The sequence below is a fragment of the Nelusetta ayraudi genome, unplaced genomic scaffold (assembly GCF_046127955.1).
Source record: "Nelusetta ayraudi isolate G7.1 ecotype Tasmania unplaced genomic scaffold, CSIRO-AGI_Nayr_v1 ptg000045l, whole genome shotgun sequence".
Lineage (NCBI taxonomy): Eukaryota > Metazoa > Chordata > Actinopteri > Tetraodontiformes > Monacanthidae > Nelusetta > Nelusetta ayraudi.
In genome coordinates this window covers 4,344,136-4,369,980 of record NW_027466095.1, presented here as the reverse complement: position 1 = coordinate 4,369,980, position 25,845 = coordinate 4,344,136, and the positions used below count along the sequence as shown (strand labels likewise).

Sequence of the window (25,845 nt, the reverse complement as noted above, 5' to 3'; positions counted from 1 at the left end):
TCCAAAAAACACATTGGTTTTGCTCAATCAGGTCAACTTTCTGAACTAAGCTACATATTTGTTTTTTTTTTTGACGTTTTGTTTCTGCGGTGAATACACCATTGTTCCTAACAGGAATCTTAGTCACAAGCGTATTTTGGTAAACTTGGTGACCAGGAAAAAGCTTGGGCGCTACACATGGTACGCAAGTCATGCACTGAGTGTCTGCATCAGTGGACCAAAGAGGGAGCCGACCAACCATGTCACTGACTGCTGCTTCTGCGCTATTGATGTGACTGGGATCCACAGAAAGAACTGAAGCGGCCTCAAGTATCCTGATCTTGAATCAGCACGTCGTCTTGTAGCTCACTGTGATGCAATTCCAGTACCTGTCTTTGGAGAACTTCCAAACATCAGTGACAAAGATTTCTCCAATGTTCCAGAAGATAAAGAAGAAGAAGTGGTTCTTAATAATGATGCCTCACATCCTTTTCCCAAAAGGAGCTGAATGATGTAGTTCGCGATCTCAGCTTGTCAAAGTCCTCTGCGAAGCTATTGGCATCCAGATTGAGCTCGCATAACCTTTCACAGCAACAGACATCAAGAGTTCCTCTGTTTGTTTTTTCTTTGAAGAGAAGGACTTGGTGTACTGTACAGATATTGCTCAGTTTCTGCACAAGCTTGGAGTTCCGCAGTATGAACCCAAAGATTGGAGACCGTTCCATTGACAGCAGCAAGTGATCGCTGAAGTGTGTTCTGCTTCACAACGGCAACCAGTTTGCCCCTGTACCCCGTGCTTACTCGACTACACGGAAGGAGAGTATGAAGCGGTGAAGTATGTGCTGGAGAAAATTTGTTATGATCAGCATGACTGATTTGTGTTGACCTGCAGATGGTGAATTTTGTGTTGGGTCAACAGTCCGGCTTCACCAAGTACCCATGCTTTCTGTGCATGTGTGATAGTAGGGACACTGCTCAGCGTTACGCAAAGAAGGACTGGCCTGTGCGGGAGGAATTGGTGCCTTGCAGAGCAAGGAACATCATCAACAATCCTCTGGTCGACAGAGACAAGATACTCTTCCCACCGCTGCTCATCAAGCTCGGCTTGATTGAACAGTTCACCAAAACTGTGTACAAGGATGGTGGCTGCTTCACTTATTTGTGCCATGCTTTTCCAGGAGTAACCGTAGAGAAGTTGCTGCTTTAAGAAACCTTGGATGCAACATGAGCATCAAAATGCATTACTTATTCTCACATATGGATCGGTTTCCTGAGAATCTTCGATCAATGAGTGATGAGCAGAGGGGGAGATTCCATCAGAACATAAAAGAGATGGGAGACCATCAGGGATGCTGGGATGCCGTCATGATGGCTGATTACTGTTGGACTCTAAAGAGAGACATCCCTGCTGCTGAGCATTTGAGGGGATTCGAAGAGACGGAAGTTCATGCCCTGCATTTTGTAGGTTTTTTTTTTCTCCTAAAACCTTTTTTGGATGAGAAATGTTAACGAAAATCAACTGATGTCACAAAAATGTAATCAATTTAGTCAAAAGATCGTATTTTTCAAAATCAAATTAGCATAAAAATCTGACATGATTGAGAAAAATTTATGTCATTTTTGGATTCAGCGGTGCAAAATGTTCCTAATTCAGTTGAAAAAACATAAAAAAAAAACATAGACAACTGTGCAGAACAATTAAAAGTTGTTCCCACAAGCATCTTTAACACTTCCCTAAGCCTGGCGGAAGTGCCCTCGTGCCTCAAAAGAGCCACCATAATCCCTGTGCCAAATAAGAAAAATGCAGCCAGCCTGAATGATCACCGCCGTGTGGCTCTCACACCACTACTGATGAAATGTTTCTAGTGACTCGAGATGCAGCATATCAAGTCCTGCCCCCCCGCTAACCTGGAACCCCTACAGTTAGCCTACTGGTCCACGGAGGATGCAATCGCCACCACACTCCACTCTATCCTGTTCCATCTGGAAGCCAAGAACACCTACGCCAGAGTCCTCATCATCAATTATAATTTGGCCTTTAACACCATCATCCCACAACAGCTTGTGGAAAAGTTAAGGTCACTGAACATGGACGCCAACATCTGCAACTGGGTTCTCTGCCTCCTGGCACAGTGGCAACAGACAGTCAGGTTGTGAAAAAGAACGTCCAGCCCTATCACCGTGAGCACAGGGTAGCCCCCCCCGCTGATGACAAACAGTGGTGGAGCTCATCAAAGATGACGATGAGACAGCATACATGGGGTTGGTGGAGCAGCTGATATAGTCGTGCAGGTCTCATAACCTCCTCCTTAACGTGGACAAAACATAGGAGCTAGTGATGGACTTCAGAATATCTGCCAGGACTGAACACAACCCTCTGTTCATCGACGGTGCTGCGGTGGAAAGGGTCATCAGCGTCAAATTCCTCGGAGTCCATCTAGCAGAGGATCTATCATTCTCCGCTAACACTGCCGCCATCACTAAGAAAGCCCAGCAGCGACTCCATCCACTCAGGAAACTAAGGAAAGCGGGACTCCCCTCTGCCTACCTGACCACCCTCTACAAGGACATGGTGGAGAGCATCCTGACCTACAACATTACCTCCTGGTTTTGGCAGCTGTACGGTGCACGATAGGTGACAACTAAGCAGGGTGGTGAAAACGGGCAGCAGGATTGTGGGTGCCGCTCTCCCATCGCTGATGGACATCTGCAATAAGCGATGTATCGACAGGGCGGCGGCTATCTTCAAGGACACTGGTCACCCCTCTCACAGCCTCTTCTCCTGGCTGCTATCTGGAAAGCATCCACTGCAGGACTAGCAGAATCCTGAACAGTTAGCCTAGATTTCGGATACAGAATACAGCCCTGGGGGGTACCCTGTGCTCACGGTGATAGGGCTGGACGTTCTAGACAGTTAACCCAGATTAGCCTAGATAAATCTAGGCTAATCTTGGACCTGAGTACTAATTTCGTACTGTTGAAAAATGGTATGACAAATAAAGTTCCTTGAAAACTTTTTTTTTTTTCCCCCAGGCTGTAAGAGCCCTGAACTCAGACTCTGCTGCACTTTTGCACTTCCGCACTTTTTACTAATTGACGTGGCTGATTCTGGTTTTAAATATATATATGTATGTATATGTATATATATATATATATATATACACACACACACACACACACACATATATATATATATATATATGTCAAGAGAGAGAGAGAGAGATATTCAGTATATACAGTATATATATATACAGTATGTCAGTATGTCATCTATTTTCTGTAGCTGCTAATGAAGAAGAAAAAAGAAACAAACGAAATCAACTTAATGAAATTTATTTTCAAAGCAAATTCTTCCCTGAACTAATACAGAACTAAACCTTACAAATATTCATACCTCCGTTGATCAGCGGATGACGTCAGGGAGGTTGCGTTGCAGCGTCCGGGAACCTTTTTGGAGGTTCAGCCTTCCAGTCAGTCAGCAATAAATGTCGGCGGCTTCACAGATCGAGCCGATGCCTTTTTTTTTGCCACACCGTTCCCACCTGAATGCTGCGTCATCTCCCCCCTACAGACAAGTGCGTGTATAATTTTTTTTTTTTTTTTGCCTTGTATTTGTTGCAGTTGAAAGTGACAACAAAAAGGAGACCAAAGGTGGGAAGGCAACGAAGGGGAAGGCTGATCAAAGTCCGCCCATCAAAGCTGTGAGTCTGCAAATTAATCTGGGCCTGACAGATACAGACGGCACTATTACTCTACTACCGGTCAGCACTGGCAGTAAATGAAGTCTGATTTAACTGTGGTCTTTCAATCAATTATATGATTTATTTTCATAAAGATGCTATTTCTGGCTCCTGAGAGTCCATCAGCTGTCATGCATTTGTCTTCCGTCCTCCTCCAGCTCTGGCGTTGTCTTGTAACCCACTCCCATGTTCTCCGCTGCTGTGCAGATTGTATGTTTAATTGTTTTGTTTTTTGTTTTTTTTGTTTTTTCAGGCACCTGCAACTCATGTAGACAACCTCAAGTGTATCTTTTTTTGGTGAATATTGAAGGGGTCATAGGCCCTCGTTTCCAAATTAGACAGTGTGCTATTTATCGGTGGAGACCGTTTCAACACCCCAGTCCTGCTAGTTCAGCAGAGTTTGCTGGTGCTCGACAAGTGCCGATCAACTGTTTCTGCTTGCCTGCCAATAGAAACAATCTTACCCCTTCTACAGTGCACCTGAGGCAAATATATCTGTCTGTGTTGATAGAATAATGTTAAAAATGAACCTACCCTTGCAATGATTGCGTTCCAATTTGTCTCTGTAGCATTGACAGCAGCAGGGAACACAACAGAAACCATTGACTTATGCTAGCCTCCCACCACTGAACTCTAGTAAATAAGATGGACTGGATGACATTTTAAAATTATCTGCACTGATAAACAGCACACTGGCTAATTTGGAAATTAAAATTTTGAGCCACCCATTTTAGCCTTTTTGTCTATACAGCCAGCCGTTGTTGTTCCTCTTGTTCCTCACAGTGTTTATCAAGTGTTGGACAGTTAGTCTTGACTTTTCGCCGCAGATTTTCTTAATCCTCATCATGGAGGCAGCTTTGGTAAGTACATACATTTGATCTGGTTGATGTCTGCGAGAAACATGAAGCGTTAGCATGAAAAATTTTCAAAAATATGCAGAACAGGAACTTTATAGACCAGTGATTCTCTCAACACATTTTTTTTTTTTCCTTATCATGAAGTCATCAAGACCCAAAGTAATTCCATGAAAATGAAAGCGCTAGCCTACTTTCTATCACATGTAGAATAGGAAATAAATAATTGAATTGAATCGTGTGTCCTACACAATAAATGCGAATCCTTTTTTTTTTTTTTTGAATCTGCCAATGAAGCCGCAACTCAGTTAAAACAGCTCCGCGACCTACTTTTAGGTGGCAACCCACCAGTTATGAAACGCTGTTACGGGCACCAGACACAAAACAGTCACTTATTCTGTGACTCCCAGTGGAAGTTTTCACCAAGTTTCTCTGCTGTTTACGTGGACAGAAGGGATGGGCATGAGCGCGACGGACACAATGGAGATTTTCAAAAAGTACAACCAGCGCACGGCCACCGAACAGACGTGCAGGTGAGAGACCCTTTTTTTTTTTTTTTTTTTTTTTTTTAGGATTCTGTCAGGCAAATCAGAGAGCAACATTGCTGATCACTTCTTCACCCTTCTCCAAACATGAACCCAGCCTGTCAGAGTTGGAGCAGCTGCTGTGCACGTGCAACGGATTTGTCTACCTGGCGAAGGAGCGACTCACTGCCAAAATCCCACCAGTGAAACTGGTGGCGCTCAACCTCTCTGGTACAGAACAAGCAAACAATAAGTTTTTTTTATTATTGATAATTGTTGTTATTTCAGGAGTTGTTTTTGCTTTGGCCACTCAATGTAGGTAGGAAAAGGTGAATGCGCTAAACTGCTGGCAAAATGAGTTTCCAGGCGACAGGTTCCAACTTTTTGCATGGATGCAGAACAAGTGATGCTGATCGTTGGCCGGGAAAAACACCAACAGCCGCTCAGTCGGTTCAATAATTCCGCCGCTGCCGCGTGACCAGAATTGTGCTGTCAGTGTGAGCCGCCGCTGCTGCAGAATATCTGGTGTTTCTAATCTGCCTGTCACCAGACACTGTGGCAGAGTGACCTATGCGTGGAATTTCTTTTTTATTATTATTTTCTTTTTCCCACGTTTTTGGATGGATTTTTAAAATGTAGAAGATATATCTGTAGAAATCCTGTTTCTTCGTACTTCTCCGCTTTTTGCATTTATTTTCTAAAACGCCGCCATTGTGTTGCCCTAATATCACAGCTATCATGCCTATTATGCTTTATATTGTAGCATGTCACTGGCAAATGCATATATTAACATATTTTTGTGGCTTTTAAAATGGTAAGTTCTCCCTTGAAATATTTTTATACAATTTTTTTTTTGGTTGGCACGCACTGGTTTGTTTTATTCCTGCCATTAAGTAAAACAGAAATAATGACATTTTGTAGCTTGATACGATCAATTCAGTCTAGCGTTAACTGTGTAGTGCCACATAAACACAAGATATTTAATGGAATACTAGATTATGATCTTATAGCCCACCGAGAGACACTGAGAGAAAACGGCGATATCAAGTCATTACATTTTAGATTGCAGTGCTCACCCTCTCACCCTCCCTCTCTTGCCAGTGAGCTACGGTGGCTTGCACACACAAACCTAGATACCTCACCCACCTTCTGCTTCGTTGATTTATTTGAGGACGCAAGCGTTCACCCTAAATACGAAATGCGCTGTTAGGCAGGCGGGGTTGTGCTTGGCGGCTACCTGAGAAATATGGTGGTGCAAAATGGCAGCTAACTGGGAGCAAGACCCTTTTATTAATGTATTTATAGGCAGTATATTAAGCTTTTACTAATATAAAAAACATTAATCAGGCCAAATGTTAAATATTAGCCCTTTGAAACAATAACTGTATTATTGTGTATTTTTACAAAATCTTACTCATTGGACCTTTGCAGGAAGGCTTTATCGGCCTGATGTCTAGACAGCCTCCCTGTTTCTGATCCCCAAAGCCCAAAACGTGTTGTGGAAAAGAGCGAAGATGCCGATGCATAGAATACTGGGAGAATAAGTAATTTAATGAACAGACAAAATAAAGGGATCGGAGCTCCGAGGCACAAACACAATACAACAAAGTACAACCAACAGAACAGAAGCAACAAGTGCAACAGCTCAAATGAATGCGAGTGCACGTGCAAAAGGGAAGGAGGAAGAAGGTCTCTTATACACTGGACTGGGAGGGGATAAGATAAGGAAAGAACAGGAGGAGAACAGAGAGAGAAACAAAACAACGACTATACCATCCTGTACAGGGAATAAGGAGATTCGGGGACAAACGACCCCATAGAATGACAAGGCCCTAGAGGATGAGCACATCAGTGGCAGGCCATAAAACAAAGTGAATACAATGCGTGTATGTTAGCAGAAAACAGAAGACTACTATATGGTAACTATAGTCATGAGCGCCTGTGCACCATGAGCTCTACATACGATCAATGCTCATTTGGTCGCCGCATGATGGCCATGCGGCTGCTATGATTCTAACAGATTACACGTGCTACTAGTGATCATACAATATAAACCAAGATAAAGAATAACACGAGGATACTTTCCCATTACACAGAGCACCTACTTAAAGCTGTTGGTGAACCGTTACCTTTATAACTACCTCATGTCAGAGTTAGGAGGAAGCTTTAAGTTTTTACTGCTTCAGCTTACGACCCCATTACTGCCCCTGCTGAATGTAGGCCCTCTCCCAAAAGCATGGGAACAATCGATGGAAACGTCACTGCGACATATAAATGTCACAAATGATGAGAGCGACAGAGAACGAGTTATCAAATGTCTCGAGCATTTGGTGTCCTAGTATTATGCTGGGTTTTTTTTTTCCCCCTCCCTTAATCGCACGAGCGTGCGCAGGCACTCAGGCAGGCTCCAGTGCTGGAAAAAGGTTTTTAATTAAATTTGGGTAGAAAATAGGCGGAAAATACTGTTTTGAGTGTGATGATGGGAATCTGGAGCAAAGCTGTTTGTGGATTATGTAAGTGTGTAAATGGAGCAGTTGGCTTAATCTCTTTAAACATATCAATCTTCCGTTCCTTGATTGGATATTTACGGAACTCTACCGCGCTCTGCAGTGAAAAATCGATGGGGGTTTTGCAATTCACACATTTCCACAAGGTCTGTAAAATGAATTGACGGGAGAAACTCAAGTGATGATTCAATACCGCTGTGGCATTCGCTCATATCTTGTCGCAAAGTTGTTGTTTTTTTTTTTTGTTTTTTTTTGTGTCTGCCATATTTTTGTGTCTACCCTCTTCTTGGATTAATGAGTGTTGAGATTCTAGAAAGTACGTTTGTGAAGGGAGCACCATTGATAAAACTCCAACCAACCCCTTCTTTGAAAGTGTTTTCCAAAAAAGCCCCTGGCTATTGTGATTTATTTACAGTCAAAGGGCAGTTAGAGGCCTAACCCAACCTTACCTCCTTTCAAATATGTGAGTGGATCTTTCTCTCTCTGTCTCTTTGAGCTACTTTAAATGGCAATACACTAGTATTTGTTTCACTGCTAAGAGTGCCCAGCTTGTAAACCGAAACAAAGAAATTTCACTCTTGCGCTCCTCTTGGAACGGACTCCCACTGTGTGAGCAAGGTTAATATTAAAATATTTATATTTATATATATATATATATATAATGCCACAAGTGTGTGAACTAGCTAACATTAGTTAAAAGAGCTAAAAAAAAAAAAAATACAGAATGTAACACACAATCAGTGACAGATCTGCATCTGACAAGCAAAACTTTCTGTTTAATTTTATTAATTCAAGTCAGTCAAAATAAAACTAAAACCACTTACATATTTTAGCACAGTTGTGTGTTAAAGGCAGGTCCGTCACTGATATTTGTCCTGAGAGATGGAAACATTATAACAGTTTGGCTACAAAAGATTCTCGGTTATATCGAGCATAATTTTAGCTTTAGTTAATTAGGAGCTTGTTTCTTGGTATTTTTACGCGTGTGCCTGCTGAAGTTTCAGAATGTTTCCCTGTACGACAGACAGGTCATCATCATCAGGTCTCCTGCTCAACGTCAATGGCGGCGTCTTGCGTGGAGCCAATCAGGTTCACCAGGCCTCTCCACTTGGGCCAATCATGGGCGATGGGCACAGCTTCGGCCAAAGACAGACCCAGATGTTGTAGGTCTCTGGTGACGATGTCCGTCCATCTCGTGCGAGGTTTCCTGCGGGGGCGTCGCCATCCAGCTGTTTTTCCCGATCAAAATGGAGGATTGCGTGTGTGGGATGTTCAGGGGGTAGTCTTTGGATATGACCAAACCAGCACGTCCGGTGCTGTACCGCCAGGCGGGATGCTGGGGGTTGCTGCGTTCAGTCCCGAAGTACAGGAGGACGGAAAGGACTATGCTGTTGTAGATCTGGAGTTTGGCATTGCGAGAGATGGCTTGGTGTCGCCACAATGGCTTCCAGAGAGATTTTGATGACGCTGGCAGCCAGAGAGCGTCGCCTGTTGACCTCTGGTGTTAAGTCGCCGTTATTTGTGACAGTGGACCCAAAGTAAGTGAAGGAGAACGCAAATTCCACTTCTTCCCCGTCTATTTGTAGATGGGGGGGGATGCTTTGCCTCCAATTTTCATGAGCTTTGTTTTGGCCCAGCTGACCTTGAGTCCCAGTTTGTTGGCTTTCTCCTGGTAGATCCTTAGAGATTCCTCTAGCTGACCGAGAGTGGAGCAGGATAGTGCGGTGTCATCGGCGGATTCCAGGTCTGTGAGGAGATAGAGCTACCCAAACGAATTCCGGGGCCTCGTGAGCAGACCAGGTCCATTATATGGTCGAAGATGCAGTTGACAGGTGCTTCTTGCTATTTGTAAGTGCGGTAGGGTAGGTAGCTGTTCATTTGACCGCTAGAGGAGGCAAACATTCATGTGCACTAACAGCCAGGGTGGCTTTGTCAACATAAGCATAGACAGGGCACAATATCAACAGACAGGCCTGTCAGCGTTCGCTAAAGGACGCAAGAATTTTGTTGCTATAAAGAGCAAGAAAAGCAAGTCAGTCGTGTGGAATTGGTACAGCTTCGAGGTTTCGGATGAAGAGCAAACCACTCCCCACTGCAAAGTATGCCTGAAGGCGGTATCCACTAAAGACTGCAGCATGACAAACTTCATCTCGCAAACACCACAAGCCAGAGTGGGAGCAGTACATCTAGATGAGGACAAAAGACTGGTGTTTTGGATCAACTCGTGACAACATATGTTAACCGGCTATCGCATTTGTTTTTTTACTTGCATCTGTAGTTGTTCTACAACAGATGTTAAAACCAGGAAGTGATTTCGTATGCTGCCACTACCTGTTAGTATTTTTTTTTTTTTTTTACGAAGTTGCATACGACATGCACCGTTTTTGTAGCATATTTAACAAGAATTGTCTCGTAACCCAGTCGTGCATTGAACGATGTGTTGTAGCCTAATGTCGCAAGAGTATTGGAGATGAAAATATCACGTCCCCTTTATTTAAAAATAAAGATAAAATATTTGAATTAATTTATCCCATTGTCTTTTGTAGTTTTACCAAAGAAATCGAAATAGAAAATTGAGTTTTCAGAGAAAAAAAATTGGGATTTTATTTTTGTCCAAAATCGGCCAGCCCTACTGCACACAGACAAAGAGTGCAGTCGCAGGACAATAAAAGTAATTTGGTTTTCCTACCCTTAGAATGGTTCTCATGTATCTAAAAGAACAAATAGAGCAAGGGTCTTGCTCCCAGTTAACTGCCCTTTTTTCAAAATCAAATTTCTAAGGAAGCTGTTGTGGACAATCCATTAAGCCTGAGAGCATGTTTGTTATTTAAACATGCTGTAAAAGCCGGCATCAGAGGAGATGGGCGAGTTCAACATGACAATCCAGGAGCTCAAATTTCTCCCAGTGAAATTTCACCAGTACTTTTGAATGTCCGTAAGACTGCTCTGTCAACTGGCTCCACATTAGTAGAGGGAGAAAACAAATAACCAACGTGTTGACGTGACATCGTCGACCATCCGACATCATTTTGATTGGTCAGAGGTCCAGTCGTTTGCCTTTCGCCTCACAAAATTCGACACGAGCGAAAAAAAATAACTGCTGCTTTTTTGCTGCATGGAAATTCGCTGCCGTTGTGTACGGTTGCATTGACTTCAAAGGTTTGCTTTTTGTTTTGTTTTTTAAGAGTGAATTTGCTCACTAAGGACTTTTAACCTTTAAATGTTTAAAAAAAAAAAAAAAAAAAAAAATCTGTACAAAACCTAAAAAAGGACACATTGGCGGCTGCTTTCTCACAATTCGTTCTCTACTTTTCACCCAAAGCATGAGTGGCCTTTACCCAGCGTGATTGACAGAGTGTCAAGCCAGCCGTACACATGGCCCGGGGCCAGACATATGTGTCACCCACTAGCCTGCGTTTGACGCTGCTAACTATAGGGCGACTGACACCTCGCTCTGAAGTCCAGCTGTTACTCTACAGCGCAGCGTCTTCCTTTTGACCTAATTGGGCGATTCCAGAATGTTTTTTTTTTTTTTTAGAATGTCCCACTCCGCCCTGGAATCGCGTCTCTGTGTTCCATCTCATTTGTGTCGGAATCACTTCTAAGCATAAGAGACGCACACGCCTCGAGGTGTGTTGACTCAATGAGCCAAGGTTCGGCCCCAAAAAGTCTGAGCGGATTTGCCATTAAATTAAAATAAAAAAATACTAATTACATGGTTATATTCACCAAGTGATTTGCACTTTAATGTAATTTTCTCGGTTAACTACACCAGTTTTAGATTACATTTTTTTTTTATTGAAAAACGCTGGATTTTCACATTTACCATTCAGATACTGAGAGGAGACGTGCGGTGAGGCAGCAGCCTAACTGAGCCTCACCGCAGATTGCGCAGTGACACTTTTTGTCAACAACTGTATGCGTGTTACTAATTTCTTGTGCCGAGCGATAATCAAACTGCTGCAAAGAGCCACTGAGTGAGGCACGCAGTTCTCCTGCCTCGTGGTAGGGGGCGCTCATGATCCCAGGGATTCTTCTTGAGACTCGGCTGCAGAATACAGTCAGTGACAAAGGTGCTCCAGCTAATGCTAATTGTTTCAGCCACTACAGCATCGGTGGAGCGGTCATTCTCAGCACTGAAAAGACTCTAGACAAACAGTGGGAAGAGGACTGAACAAGGACGACTCTCTTCCCTGGCAGTGGTCTCCATTGAGACAAAAAGACTTTTAAAACCGAAGGACGGCAAGGACAACTTCCATGATCAAGTTATCAATGCTTTTGTTCAGAAGGAGCCGCGCATGCGCTTCAGTTATAAGTAAAGTTAAGACCATAATAATGTTTTTTTTTTTTTTTATTGTTAGTAAATGTGCTTCTTTGTGTCCTGCAGTTTTGTATGTGTGAAGAATGCTGAGATTTGAAACGTAAGCCGTTAACTGCTGCCAATCAAATGGTGAATAATCTGCTCTGTAGGTTTCATATGTTTGTAAATCTGATTGTGATCAAGTCAGTGCCTCACCAGCTATGAACCTCACCGCACGTCACTGCATCTTAGCCTCCGGGCAGCTGTATCGAAATGGAAAGGAGGACACGCTATACTGCTGATGTGATTGTCACTGCATGGAAAGTCAGACGGAATGGCTCGGAGGCATGGCCTGACCAAGAGGAAAGCGAGGAAATAACCTCGCTGACGCACACCTGGTGTCACGCTGGACAAAGCAGATCTTTGATTCGAGTCCATGCCGCCTGCACAAAAGACAATTTTTGAAGTCACAGTCTGTTAACGTTGCATGTGCAGAGATAAGGGATCAAGCCAATGTTTGGTGTGAATGCAGTGTTCCTTGCAGAGGAATACAAAACAACGAATCGCATGGCAATTGTAATGGAAACTTGCAAAAGGAAATCCAGCGACATGGTGGATATGATCACAAACGTGACAGTTAAGATTATGGCTTGTGATTCATCCAAGTGTTGGGCTGGCTAGCTGGAACGTACATACTTTGATATATTTGTGTGTGTGTCGTCTGGTTGGTGTACTATTTTACTGGTTTATTCTGCGATTCAAAAGTGTTAAAAGAGGAAACAGCCCCAGGTGGCCGTAATATTAAAAAAATAATAAAAAAATGACATGACATGACACAACATGGCAGACTGCTGAGGCACCTTCAACTCTGTGCATGTGTGTGTGTGCGTGCGTGCGTGCGTGCGTGTGTGTGTGTGTGTTTAAGTGAACTTTCTAATATGTCCCTCTTATTGACTAACTGTCTTTCCTGAAGAACTTCTGAAACTGGATATTAATTGTAACGCCTACTGTCCTCAGAGTGTCACTTGGCCCTGTTGTTTGATTTGGTTCTGAGCGATGCCAGTGCTCCGCGTCGCTCAAACCCTGAAAAGCACAAGAGGTAAAGAAATAAAGCGGCATCATGGAAACAATCCGCATATTTAAAATGAAGTGATACTTACAAACATTCCTTCTGCAATCTGCCTTTACAATTTTTCTGCTCTTCATAAGACAGCCTGCAGCCCCAGAGGGAACCCTGGACACTGCTCTGCTCCTGAGTTTGGGTGGCGTCAGCTGCCTTGTCTTCAATCAGTGGCACAGCGACTTTCATCAGAACGCGCAACAAATGGACAAAGTTGTTGACAGTGGGTGTTTCATTATAAAAGGCCGCATTCTAAACGTTCAAAACGTCCAAACGTTGCAACTTTATTAACTTAAAGCAACACAAGGTAACTTTTCAACCATAAGACAAAGATCAGACTCAGTGAAGCGATAGATAAACGCTTAATCGGGTGAATGGAGTGGGGTTGAGCTGGCTGTAATCACCCTTGTGTCAATGTGCGAAATCTCTAAACTGAGCGCTTTTGCAAACAGCTTACTTTAGCTGAGTCACGAAGGGGTCAAACGTTTTGGAGTCATCGATTGTATTTTGTACGAAGGGCAAAATTATCATACAAATACAGTAATGATCCTACCTCTGGAATTGCTGATAGTGGAACAAAACAGCCGTGATTTGATGGGAAAAACTCTTCGCAAGTTCTGTATATATATTCTGTATATATATTCTGTATATATATATATATGTACATATATATATATATATATATATATATATATATATATATATATATGTATATATATATGTATATATGTATGTATATATATATATATATATATATATATATATATATATATGTATATATATATATATATATATATATATATATATATATATATATATATATATACACACACATATATATATATATATGTGTGTATATATATATATATATATATATATGTACATATATATATGTGTGTGTGTGTGTGTGTTATAAGGTTCCACTTTAATTCAACTTAATTAAACAGGAATTCATGACCACATACTGATTTTCTTCTTCTTCCTCTTCTTCTTCTTCTTCTTTCTTTTTTTTTTTTAAGATCTGCTAAAGTCCAAACACACCTCCGGGCAGGCCATTCATGCCCTGAGGAAGGAGGAATGTTCAGATAAACATCCCAAGGTTGCCGTGTTAAATGGTAATGTTTGCTCCAATTTTTTTTTTTTTTACATTTGCTTTCTGATTAACTGTAAATTTGCTCCTGTGCACTTCCCCGTATCATACAATTTGCTTGCAAGTGTCAGATGCAGTCGTTCCAAGTCGTGACTGTGGCTCCTAAAGAAGTTGGATCTTAAAATCTGTCTGACATGTAATAACTGTATTCTCCGGTATCCCTCCACAGATCAGGAACCTCCCAAGGAAGGCGATGTTCGCAGCAGAATGACAGCCAAGGCGTCAGCCTTTAGCTGCGTCCTTTACGGAGCCCCTAACCTGACCGTCTCTTAATGACCTGTGTTCTTCAATGTCAATCCAATATTTTTCACCGCCTAAAATGATATGAGCTACGCGTCACTCCACTGGTGTTTTCCACAAATAACAAAATAGATCCCTGAACCTTTGGCTCCCTTCTGTATATATTTGTTTTTCTCTGCTGTCCAGAGCAAGCATTCATCTGCAAAAAGAGCAGCCATTCACCCATTTCATGTCTTGCATAACCAAGACCCTGATGTAACTGCATACAGGATGTACCCTTGACATGTGTGCCACATTCAATGTACGGAGTGTAGCGCCCATACTCTCCACTGCAGTCACTGCGCTCATCAGTAATTTAGAGGGTGTCGGTTGATGTCGGATTCAACCCTTTATTTCACCGATGAGTTCGGACATTTCACTTTCCTGAACACAAACCGGCGGTTTTTATCTCAAATATTCACAACAGGATTGGTGTAGCAGAACATTTTTCATTTACATTCTCTTTGACCTCAGGCAGTATCATGCACTCAGGGTCAGTCGGGTGCTGGAGCCTTTGTTGTATTTCTTCTTACCTTGCTTATCTTAAGGTGAGGTGCTCGTGACTGCAACACCACGGCGCCCCTGATTGCCACTATATTATTACAATATCATGTGCATTCCTTCCTCCCTAAATGCTAAAGGTCCAATCTATTATTAGCGTTCACATTACCTACTTACTTACACAGCTAATTATATTTGCACAAATGCATATTAAATTAAAGTAAGACCCGGATGACAGCTTTGCTTCTCCATTGCTCCAGTCTTAACGCATGTATTTCTAAATGGGAAGGTTACGAATTCTAAACTAATTCATAAAGATTGTTTTCAGAATTCTGCTTCTGATATTGTCTCTTTAAACTATGTTGGACAGGGAGAAAAGAATGATGGCACTGATATTTTTTGTTAAAGTAAAATCATCTTCACTACATTGTTCACTATTGCTTTTGGGTTAGGGTTAGGACACTTTCACCCGGTGATTCATAACAATTAATTAATTGGTTAAAAAATTAAAAAAAGGAAGAAAGAAAAAAATTTAAAAAGGAAGGAAGAAAGAAAGAAAGAAAGAGAGAACCAGATGAACAAAAAACACCCTCAAGGCTTTTGGTTCTAATTTAGGCTTGTTTTGTGTACTTGCAATTTCCGGACCACGGCAAGTATTTTCCTATGTTGTTGGGTTTTGTTTTTTTTTGCACCGTTTTGTGTGCCGTTATTACTAAAGCCCGATTAGAGCCATTAAACTGCTCTTCATCAGGCACTTTCAATGTAATTGCATTTGCTTTTAGACTTGCATGCTTAATCCTTGCAGTGCATGCTTAATCCCTGAGTTTGCTGCCGTGTCTCGAAATGTTAATTCAGAAAATTCTTAAATGGTAAATACAGCCCTGGGGAAAAGATGCTCTTACCGAGAGCTTTGAATGCAGCATATTTATTGCAATTAATTCAAACCCAAAATTAGAGAGTCCCTTTCAGTCGGTTGACTCGTTGCGACGCATAGTAACAAGTGCAGGGGAAATGAGCTAATACACACGACCTAAAAAGGGCAAATGATCTGTGGTTGGACGTGTGTGTGGCACCCAAAGCCACCTCACTGAGAACACCTTGTTTTCCAAGACTTGCCGCTGCTCATTAGTTATCCCTTGGAATTTAGCCTCACTGCCCCAATTGGTTTTTGCTGCAGTTACCTCTTTGGTAAGTGTAGCTGCCTTCGAGATAAGCTTCCACACCAAAAAAGCTCAAACGAAGTCCTCTGTCCTTAAGGGTGCAACTTCTCTCTATGCTGACATTCAAACACTGCAGAACTTCCACGTCAGCTTCTACCCAGCACAGGCAGGCACTGCTCACACACTGACCATCAGTCTCAATGCTTCTGACTTGTCGTGCTTTGTGTCTGACGGACACTGGCATGGCCTGTTGTGTCTCTCTGTCCCCCGGCAGAGGGATGACTATCGCTGTGATGGCACAGGGACACCTATGGCCCGTGTTCTGCCACATTCTTGAGAGGAACGGCTCTGTTTAGTTAGATGAGTCTGTGTCTACTGTTTGGTCACTTGATGTGATCAGTCAGAGGCCCTGTGCCGCATCGTCTCCAGACCAGTCCTGCACGTGAGCTAAAGGTGCTGCTGATTGTATAGGCTCAGTGTAGACATGTAATTGGACATTTGGACAAGCATAAATGCAATAAGTGCACTTTTATGTTTGTTTTTGTTTTTTTTTTGTTTCACTTTACTTTACTCAATCTTGGGTTCCTTCCTCAAAACAGCCAAATGTCTTCTTTGACATTTCGCTGCTCTTTGCATATGTCAGAGGGAACTCGTCCACTTTGCAAACTTACTACAAACAGGAAACAGGGGAGGTTAAACGTAGCGTGTACGAGGGTCTTCAACAACAACAACAACAAAAAACAGCCGAGGAGCCAAATACAAATGATATCTTTGCATTTCATTTAGAATGTAGACTACGCTATAGAATATTTTTTATATATAGATTTACAGATGGAGACGAAGAGCAACAACGAGGGTAACAATTGCGTGAGGACAACAGAAATGGATGGTTTGAGTAGGTAGGTAGATAGATGAATACTTTATTAATCTCCCAAGAGAAATTTGCATTTACAGCAGCTTGAAAAGATACAGAATAGTACAGAGGCATGCAAGGTTTTCAACCAACTATATAAAAATCTTAAAAATTACAAATTACAAAAGGTGCAAGGGTACAGTTTTTTAAAAGTTACAAATTACACTATGTCAGCACGATACAATCATGCAAGTGTGCATACATGTGTACTCCGGCCCAGGGCTCCTGGCAATGGGTGTTAAAGAGTCGTATGGCGTGGGGGAGAAATGATTTTCTGAGCCTGTCAGTGAAGCAGGATAGTGACAGCAGTCACTGAAGCTGCTCCTTTGCCTGGAGACAGTGCTGTATAGTGGATGACCAGGATTGTCTATGATGGACAGAAGCCTGTTCAGCGTCCTCCGCTCCGCTACCAATGTTAGGCTGTCCAGCTCAGTGCCAACGACAGAGCCCACAGCCTGCCTTCCTCACCAGTTTGTCCTTCTTTTTGAGGCTCCCCCCTCCCTCCCCCAGCACACTACTGTGTACAGGAGGGCGCTCGCTACCAGACTGGTAGAAGATCTGCACAATCTACACAACTATACACAAAATATAAGTCAATTGCTTGATTCATAAATTTAACAAGATCCATAAAAAACAAAACAAAAGAATTGTCCTTAAGTTGCTTTCTACTGCTTTTTTATGTGGTCTAAACAGAATCTAGCCAACTGTGTTTTGTATTCCAAAACAGCCGGTACGTGTGTACGTGATATATACCTTTAAACTTCACCATAAATAAATATATAAATAAATAACCAAATATAGCATCTCTTTAATTATTTAAAAATAAATAAATAAATAAAATAAAATAAATTAAGTGACCCTGTGTAAGTCCAAATCAAAGCCACTGAAAGCCCATAAATAAACTTTGTCAAAGTTGGTTTGTGCAAGTAAACATTCCGCTCTGTGCTGATCTGATCTACATTTTGATCTATTTATAAATGTGGGGGCGACAGTGGCTCAGGAGGCAGAGGGTTGTCCAAAGACCAAAAGGTTGGCAGTTCAAATCCCGCTCCATCCCAGTCTGTTGTTGGTTGTTGTGTCCTTGGCCAAGACAGTTAAACCACATTGCCTGGCATGAATGTGAGTGGGTGGTGGTCGGAGGGGCCGTTTGGCACAGATTGGCTGCCAACCTTCCGTCAGTCTGCCCAAGAATGTTGTTAGAAAAAAAAATAGAATAACGGGAGCTTTGAAATATCAGACCTACAATGTGTTCTTAAAGGGCACCTATCCTAACCCTAACCCTAACCCATTTAAAAACTGTTACACAATGTTGAACCCTATCGTCAAACGATGCAAAATCGTCAAATAATGAGTTTCATGCGTTTGGACGTGAGCCCTGCATGGTTCTGAACGCTCTGTTGACTGAGTTTTTTTTTTCTAACACTGGGAACGCATTGACTTAATTGCGTTCCGGAACTCCTTTCATGGCCAAGCTCCGGCACACTCTCGAACTGGTTCCGCCCTCCCCCGCTCTGCCCCAGAAGTGATGTCGCAATGCGCTGCTCCAAGAAAATGTTGTTTCGGTGTCAGGGAAATTAAAAAATATAAAATAAAAAATAAAGAGCGACTACCGAAGGACCAAGGACCACAACCGTCGGAGTGGAACGAACAGAGAAAATGTTGGAGGTTTGTTCAGCCTAATGCGGATGCGATGGAACACGGGTCCGGTGGGCAACGGGAGTGAGACGGGCTCGACTCGGCCCCCTGGTGGACGACGAGAGAATAGTCAGCCACTGCAATATTTGAAAACATGTATGAGGACTGTGAGTGTATTGTGACCTTAAGCAACATTAGTTTTAAGACTACTTGCAACGTACAACCGCTGAATCGTGTTGATGAACTGTTAGCCACCACCGCTAACTCCGTGCTCTGCTTGTTATGTGTGTTGTGTTCGCTGGCAGCGAAACTGAAGAGGCAGCGATTTTGACTCGCGGCTTTCACTCCTTATAGCGATGTTCACGCTGCCAGCATGGTAACATGGGTTGTATAGAGCTCTTCCTGCTTTGTGCTTGGTGTGGACTTAAGTTGTGCAGATATTCTTGTCTCATAATAAATGACTCTATGACTGAAGTGATCGTTTCAGCGTACATATTTTCTCTGCTAGGACAGTGTTTTGATACAAGTCAACAGTATGAAACCAAATCATTCTAAGCCCTATTAAAATACAAAACAAAAACAAGGTCGGTACAAAAAGTAAAACATATTTCCGGGGACACGGAAGGCAAAAACCGTCCAGGGACCTTCGGTCCGCCTTGCGGCCGTAACTCAGCCCGCGCTGGGTCCGTACGAAGCTGGATTGGCAGGTAAACAGCTGCTAAAGGTTGAAGCCTTCACGATGGTAAGTGTTTAAATTGTGCCTGTTTCGTAAAGTTTGCCGTTTCCTCTTCACTCCCGCACCGGCAAACTGAGGAAGTGAGGCTCAGCAGCGACAAAGAGTGTGACCAATCACAGCGGAGTGGGCTGGGCGGGAGACGTACACGGAGGAGGCCGGGGGTGGAGTGAAGTAAAACAGAGCGTTTTCGCGGGATGCTGGAAATACGAGGAAACGAGCAGCGAGATACGCAGATCTACAAAGCTTTTAGTGCGGGTAACCGTGTGTTGCTGCTCTGGAGGGGCCAGACATCAAATACAAAAGCCCGAAAATTTGTATAATAGGTCACCTTTAAGTAAGTTTTCTTGGGATAATCCAGTTTCGTAAAGTAAAGCATTACCTTCCTTTCATGAGTGTCAGTGGTCAATGGGATTACAGATCGTAATTAGCAGTCGGGTCAGGCTGTGTGAAGAGTGACCTGGCAAACTTAGACACATACCAGTGCCACTTTCGGTAATTGGCAACACATGAGTGGCCCTCAAGGAGCATTTTATGTTGTTTTTTCGGATCTTTCTTTAGATGCATTATATTTGTAATTCAATATGTCCCACATTCCCAGTCTTCCTGTAAACACGTTTATTGAATTAATTATGTTTACCATACCTTTGTAATGGCTCAGCTTTCTTAAAAACTGTTTTGCGTCAAAGGTAGGACAATTGTACATTGACAAACACACAAATGGCAGCGCCAGCCAGACAAAGCCATCCCTTGTTTACTTCCTTTGATGTACTAATGTTATAGTCATTACTGTGGGGTGGGTTCAGTTGTAAAGCGCTTTGGCTATCTTGGGTAAAAACGCTGTATAAATTCAAGCCATTATTATTAATATTATCAGTACTGATTTATTGAAAAACAGTAGTCAATACCAACATGCTTGCAAATGTATTATGACTATGGCCCGCTCTTATGTACAGTATAGCAGCAAGATGATTCAAAATCGTATTCTTTTTATTTTTATTTTTACATTTCACTTGCTGGGTTAATCTGACTGATACTACTTTGTTGAGATTGCTGGTGCAGATTTGTAGAATATTTCCAATCCTAAAAGGAGTAATGGAGCATCACAGAAGAGTAAAATGTGCTTCTTTAAAGTTCTAAGGGGGGAAACGGGCAACATATCTTCGTTTACATTTGAGCACCTCTGCAGAGTTGGACAGACGGATCTGCAGTGTGTGGTACAACCAGGCAGATATGGTTTGAATAAAGTCGAGGTGGAGTCATATTAAAGTTTATTACAGTTTTTGAGCGTCATAATACATTTACAATGCTTTATAAACATGTAATGAAGTGCATATGGAAAACTCATTTTAAAAAGTAAGTGGAGAATATAATGAAATTAAGATTAAGAATTGAATTGGTTAAATTAAATTGGTTGCAATTAATACAAAATTCACTCAAACGGAGTGAACGCTGACTCACAGTCGGTACTGTCACAAACAAACATTACAAGTCCACTCTGCGGTGCCACCTTCAGGTTCAACAGCTTGATAAGTTCGCTACAGTACCATCTGCATAACTTGCACCCGGCCGTGCTTTCAGGAGGAAACGCATCACCTTCACAACCTACAAGGGCCGCCGCATTGGAAAGGCGAGTGTGTGACCACAGGGAAGCAGAGGCAATCACCCAGAGGATTTGCGGCATGATCGAGAAAATGATGGCAAGAAACGGCCATTTTCACTGAAGCCGCACGGACCGAATCCGCACATTTTCAGAAATGCTCTCCAGGGTGGATACGTTTGGAAACGCCGCCTTGCCCAGCTTCGTGTACACACCGAAACTGATCTTCTTTTGGAAATGCTGATGTCACAGCTGTAAACCCCACCCCCGCCTTGCAACTTGAATGACGATGAGGTGCAGATGACCACTCACCACAACAACAACAACAACCACCTCGGGCAGCAGAGTTGTTACTGCTAATAATGATCAGCCTGCAGTCTTCCCATTAACCTCGACTACAGCAAATTGCATACAATAGTGAACAATAACACATGGTTCTCGTGGATCGATCGTGGATTTTGTGCAAAGTGAAAATAAACACAACCCAAGCGATTTGCAAACCTCCTGATTTACTTTTTTATTGATTTTCTTTTGGCTCGGCGGACTGGGATATTGAGACAGGAAACCTAAATGACAAAGATATTAGCGGACTTTTACTGGCACAACTCCCAGTCAGCCTTAACATGGACCTTTTAAGGCTTTGTGTTTTAAAGTAACTCGAAGCAGAAGTTCAACTCATGAGTGAAGGTAATATTATGTTTAAATCACCATGCCTGTGCATAATGATATACTCATTGGTATAAATATACATAATCATATAATCATTGATGTGAATATGTTTAAACCAGTCAGTTGACCCATGCATAAGATGGGGAGTGTACGTATAACATACTTAGAGTAATAGTGTAAGTAGAGTAATGTGATACCTAAGAGAAAAGAAAAAAAGTTGAAATGTGACCCATTAGAAACCAAGTTAAAGTCAGAGGATGTTTAGGGTGTTTGTTTGTTTTTGTTTTTACTGTTGTAAAAATTGGTCACATCGGACCCTATAAATGATGTAAGGGTTAAATAATGTGTTCCTTACACATTTTTCATTGTGAAATTTAGGTTCTCAAGAAAAATCGCTGCTCATCAATTAATCGTTAATCGATCAATAGGGTCAATCTACTAACGATTAATGAATTATTCGATAATGTGCATCCGTACTATGAGCTGAGCTACACTACTGTAGCTATAAGTATTCAGGCCCTGCGCAGAGCTTTCCTGAGATGCTGCTGGAGAAGCTGATCATTAAAGCATCAATGGCTGGAAAGAGGTTTTGTTTTTAAGCAATGCTAAACGTTGAGTATCACATTTAGCAGTTAGTATAATTCAGTGGTGAACTGTACATTTTAATGTCTTTATCGTGCTCAGTCCTACCTACGAGACAATAATGAAAAAAACTATTGGCTGAAAATTTGCCTTTGTTTTTGAGACCATGCAACAGCAAAACAACTGAACACTAACCATGCCATTTTACATTACAAAATTTCAGATGATTCTGCAATTTACCTTCTCTTTCAGCCGTCAGTTTGGGTTACTTAAGTCTGTCCAGCTCTCACATTTGCTTATCTAAGGCATCAGTGGCTCGAGATCTAATTTGTCTGTTGCAATTGACGTGGATAATAATAATAATAATGATAAAACTTTATTTGTACAGCGCTAAATCACAACCAAAGGTGTCTCAAAGTGCTTTATACAATCAGAGAGAACCAACCGGGCCCCCGGAGCAAGCAAGATGCGACAGTGGCTGGGAAAAACTCCCCTATGGGAAGAAACCTAGGGCAGAACCAGACTCCAGAGGGCCATCATCTGCCTATGACTAGTTGGGGTGAAATACAATAATAGAGGAGAGACAGAGAAAGAGAGAAAGGAGCAGAGTGAGCCAGGGTGGCAGACAGGACAGAGTGAAAAACAGATACACCAACCAGGCATTCACAAAATGGATATAAACACAAAGAATAGGAAATAATTCAAGGCTGCCGTCCGCGTGGGCTGTAAGTGTCCATGCTTTGGAAGGCAAGAGCCTAGCTCGATGGACAATCTGCCGATAGGACAAGTCCAGGTCCTAGGCTTGGTGGTGGGATGAAGCGATGACAGCAAGACCCCCAGGACAGCACAATCCAGCTCCTGGCGCAGTGGTCATCACCTGCCGGGGACACAGAGACTGCGGCAGTATCATGCATATCCAGCATACTGTACAAAGCATAATGAGAGCTTGGACAGAGTGGATAGAGTCAAAGATTGATTGGGTGAGGAGAGTGATAAAGGCTCCGCCTGCACAGAGCAACGATCCCTGTAACGGGAGCGAAAGATCTCCCTCCACGGCGTAAGCCTACAGCAGCTTAACTGACAGTGGATGGAGTCTAACTATAAGCTTTAAGAAAAAGGAAAGTCTTAAGTCTACTCCGTAATAAACTAACTGTGTCTGCCCCCCTCACCGAGGCTGGAAGATGGTTCCAAAATAGAGGTGCCAGGAAACTGAAACACCTACCTCCTGATCTAACTCTAGAAATTTTTGGGAGAACTAAAAGACCTGAATCCTCAGAGCGAAGGGCTCTTGGAGGATGATAAAGTTCAATTAGTTCCCTCATATGAGAAGGAGCCTGAGAATGAAGAGCTTTGTAAGTTAAAACTAGAATCTTAAATTCAATTCTAGATTCGGCTGGCAGCCAATGCAAGGAAGCTAAGATTGGAGTAATATGCTGCCTCCTTTTAGTTCCGGTTAACAATCGTGCAGCAGAGTTTTGGATTAACTGTAATGTCCTAAGGGACGAATTTGGGCATCCGGCTAGTACCAAGTTACAGTAATCTAGCCTAGACGTAACAAAAGCATGGATTATTTTTTCTGCGTCATTGAAGGACAAAAAAACTCAAATTTTTTTCAATGTTTCTTCAGTGGAAGAAAGCTGACCTCCCTACATTCTGAATATGAGAATTAAAGGTCAGGTCCTGATCAAAAGTGACTCCAAGGTTCCTCACAGTAGAACTGGGTGTAGAACCAAATAGACCACCTTGTCCATCAAAGGCTCTGTCCCTAAGCTCTCGCGAGCCAAATATAATGACCTCAGTTTTGTCGGTATTAAGCAACAGGAAGTTCTGTGTCATCCAAGTTTTGACGTCACTTAGATAAGATTCCAATTTAGCCAACTGATGAGCATCGTTTGCCTTAAATGACAGGTACAACTGTGTGCCATCTGCGTAAGAATGGAAACTGATGTTATGCTTTCTGATGATGTCACCAAGAGGTGACATGGAGATGTTAAAGAGGAGTGGCCCAAGTACAGACCCTTGAGTGGATCTGTTAACTTACATGGTAGACAACACAAGACGTTAAATAATAACATTTATAAACACATGTTACGAACCACGAGGTTCTGGGGGAAATGGTTAGTAACAAAGGTGGGATCAACAAACACGTTCCAGGAGCAGGGTTCAAACTTAAGGTGTTTTTAATGGCTTTAACAAAAGGAATAACAACAGACAACAGCAACTACATCCGAGGAAGGGCAGCGGGTGGCGCCACATCAATAACCTAAAAGAAACAAAGTGGTCTCTAACTGAGACGAGACACGGGAAACCGTTCCCAAAAAGGGACGCCACCCATAAGCCTAAACAAAAAGTCTACAGAAAACAAGGTTGACTCTAAACCCCAAAGAAAACCCAAAACTAAACCTAGAGCCCAATAATGCCAACGAACAAATACCTAAACTAGCACAAACACGAATTAAGCACAATACGGATTCGAACATTACGAGGGCTAACGGACACAATCAGACTGCCGCCCTGCGTTCAGGATCTCGGCAGCTTTTATGGCTGTGAGGGATTCCGTCTCACGCTGGTGCGCAGGTGGCGGCGATCAGCGAATCACAGTGGGCGGAGCCAGGAAAATTCCCCCCCAGTCGATGACGTTGCTCCAGCTGATTCTCGGGGGAACCACCTGGCGAACGGAGTTGGAAACACACCCACGCCCCCGACATACACACCTAAAATACGGTACCCGGAACAACACACTTACAGTTTGTGTTAATTGGTTTGTAAACACACCTAAGGTTAGCATAATCTAACCCTGACCTTAACTCGAACTAATAAACTGTGTGTGTGGGTTTTTTTTTTATTTATTTATTTTTTTTTTAATGGTTTTATGGTGTACGGTATTTCACTGCGTTTATAATCCATTTAAGGTTTTAGCTTTTCCATGAAACAAAGATTAGGATGTGCTCAAACATGTAATGCATAAGGTTTGCCTTACACTTGACCACATTTTGGTCAAATATGAAACTGTTAGTTTTCTCATATGTGGTGTGCCGAAGAGTAACAGAAATGGAGTGGTGTTATTGTCTTTTTGTCCGGAAATCAATAAGGCAGAGGAATAATTGGGTGAAGCCGGAGGACACATTGATATGTGGTGAAATCCATTTCGTTCTTGACCCTTTCCTGTCACTGCTCATTTGCTTTATTTGCTTTCCTTGGCCGTCTAACACTTAAATGGACCTCTCAGGGTCCATTCCGTAGCACCCTGATCCCATACGGGGCCACACTATGCCTCACAGACTTCATGCCCACTTCTCTATAATGCTTTGTATGCTCCTTATGTTCTCATGAAGGTATATCGGTCCCGGATAACAATAAATGCATTGCTCACACATGAGCACACATGAGCAGCATATCTCACGTCCATCCTCATCTCAGTCTATCAGAATTGCACTGCTTTAGGAAGAAACGCAATCATTGACGGAGGGAAAGTTAATTCAGTTACTTCATCTTGATATTAAGTCGGCCACTACAACAGAAAAACAAAACGCTTCCATTCTAAGTTTGCCTCTGCCACTTCCATCCATCCCAAAATCACAATGTTGTGACCCTTGTGA

At 42.4% G+C, this 25,845-nt stretch overlaps 1 protein-coding gene across 4 annotated transcripts in view; it reads left to right on the top strand.

Annotated features, from left to right (window-relative positions):
• Positions 1-14,566, top strand: part of cfap46 (cilia and flagella associated protein 46) — a 72,977-nt gene extending 58,411 nt beyond the window's left edge. For 2 of the 4 annotated variants that reach the window (XM_076035630.1, XM_076035629.1), the window contains exons 50-58: positions 3,601-3,680; positions 3,973-4,003; positions 4,547-4,579; positions 5,025-5,106; positions 5,216-5,328; positions 12,922-13,003; positions 13,114-13,247; positions 14,044-14,139; positions 14,344-14,566. In XM_076035630.1, the coding sequence (XP_075891745.1) occupies positions 3,601-3,680; positions 3,973-4,003; positions 4,547-4,579; positions 5,025-5,106; positions 5,216-5,328; positions 12,922-13,003; positions 13,114-13,247; positions 14,044-14,139; positions 14,344-14,447 (755 nt within the window). In that variant the 3' untranslated portion in view covers positions 14,448-14,566. Of the gene's footprint in view, positions 1-3,600; positions 3,681-3,972; positions 4,004-4,546; positions 4,580-5,024; positions 5,107-5,215; positions 5,329-12,921; positions 13,004-13,113; positions 13,248-14,043; positions 14,140-14,343 lie in introns of those variants that run through there. The other 2 variants (XM_076035631.1, XR_012928047.1) reach the window with 2 other exon arrangements.
• The last annotated feature ends 11,279 nt before the right edge of the window (positions 14,567-25,845 follow it).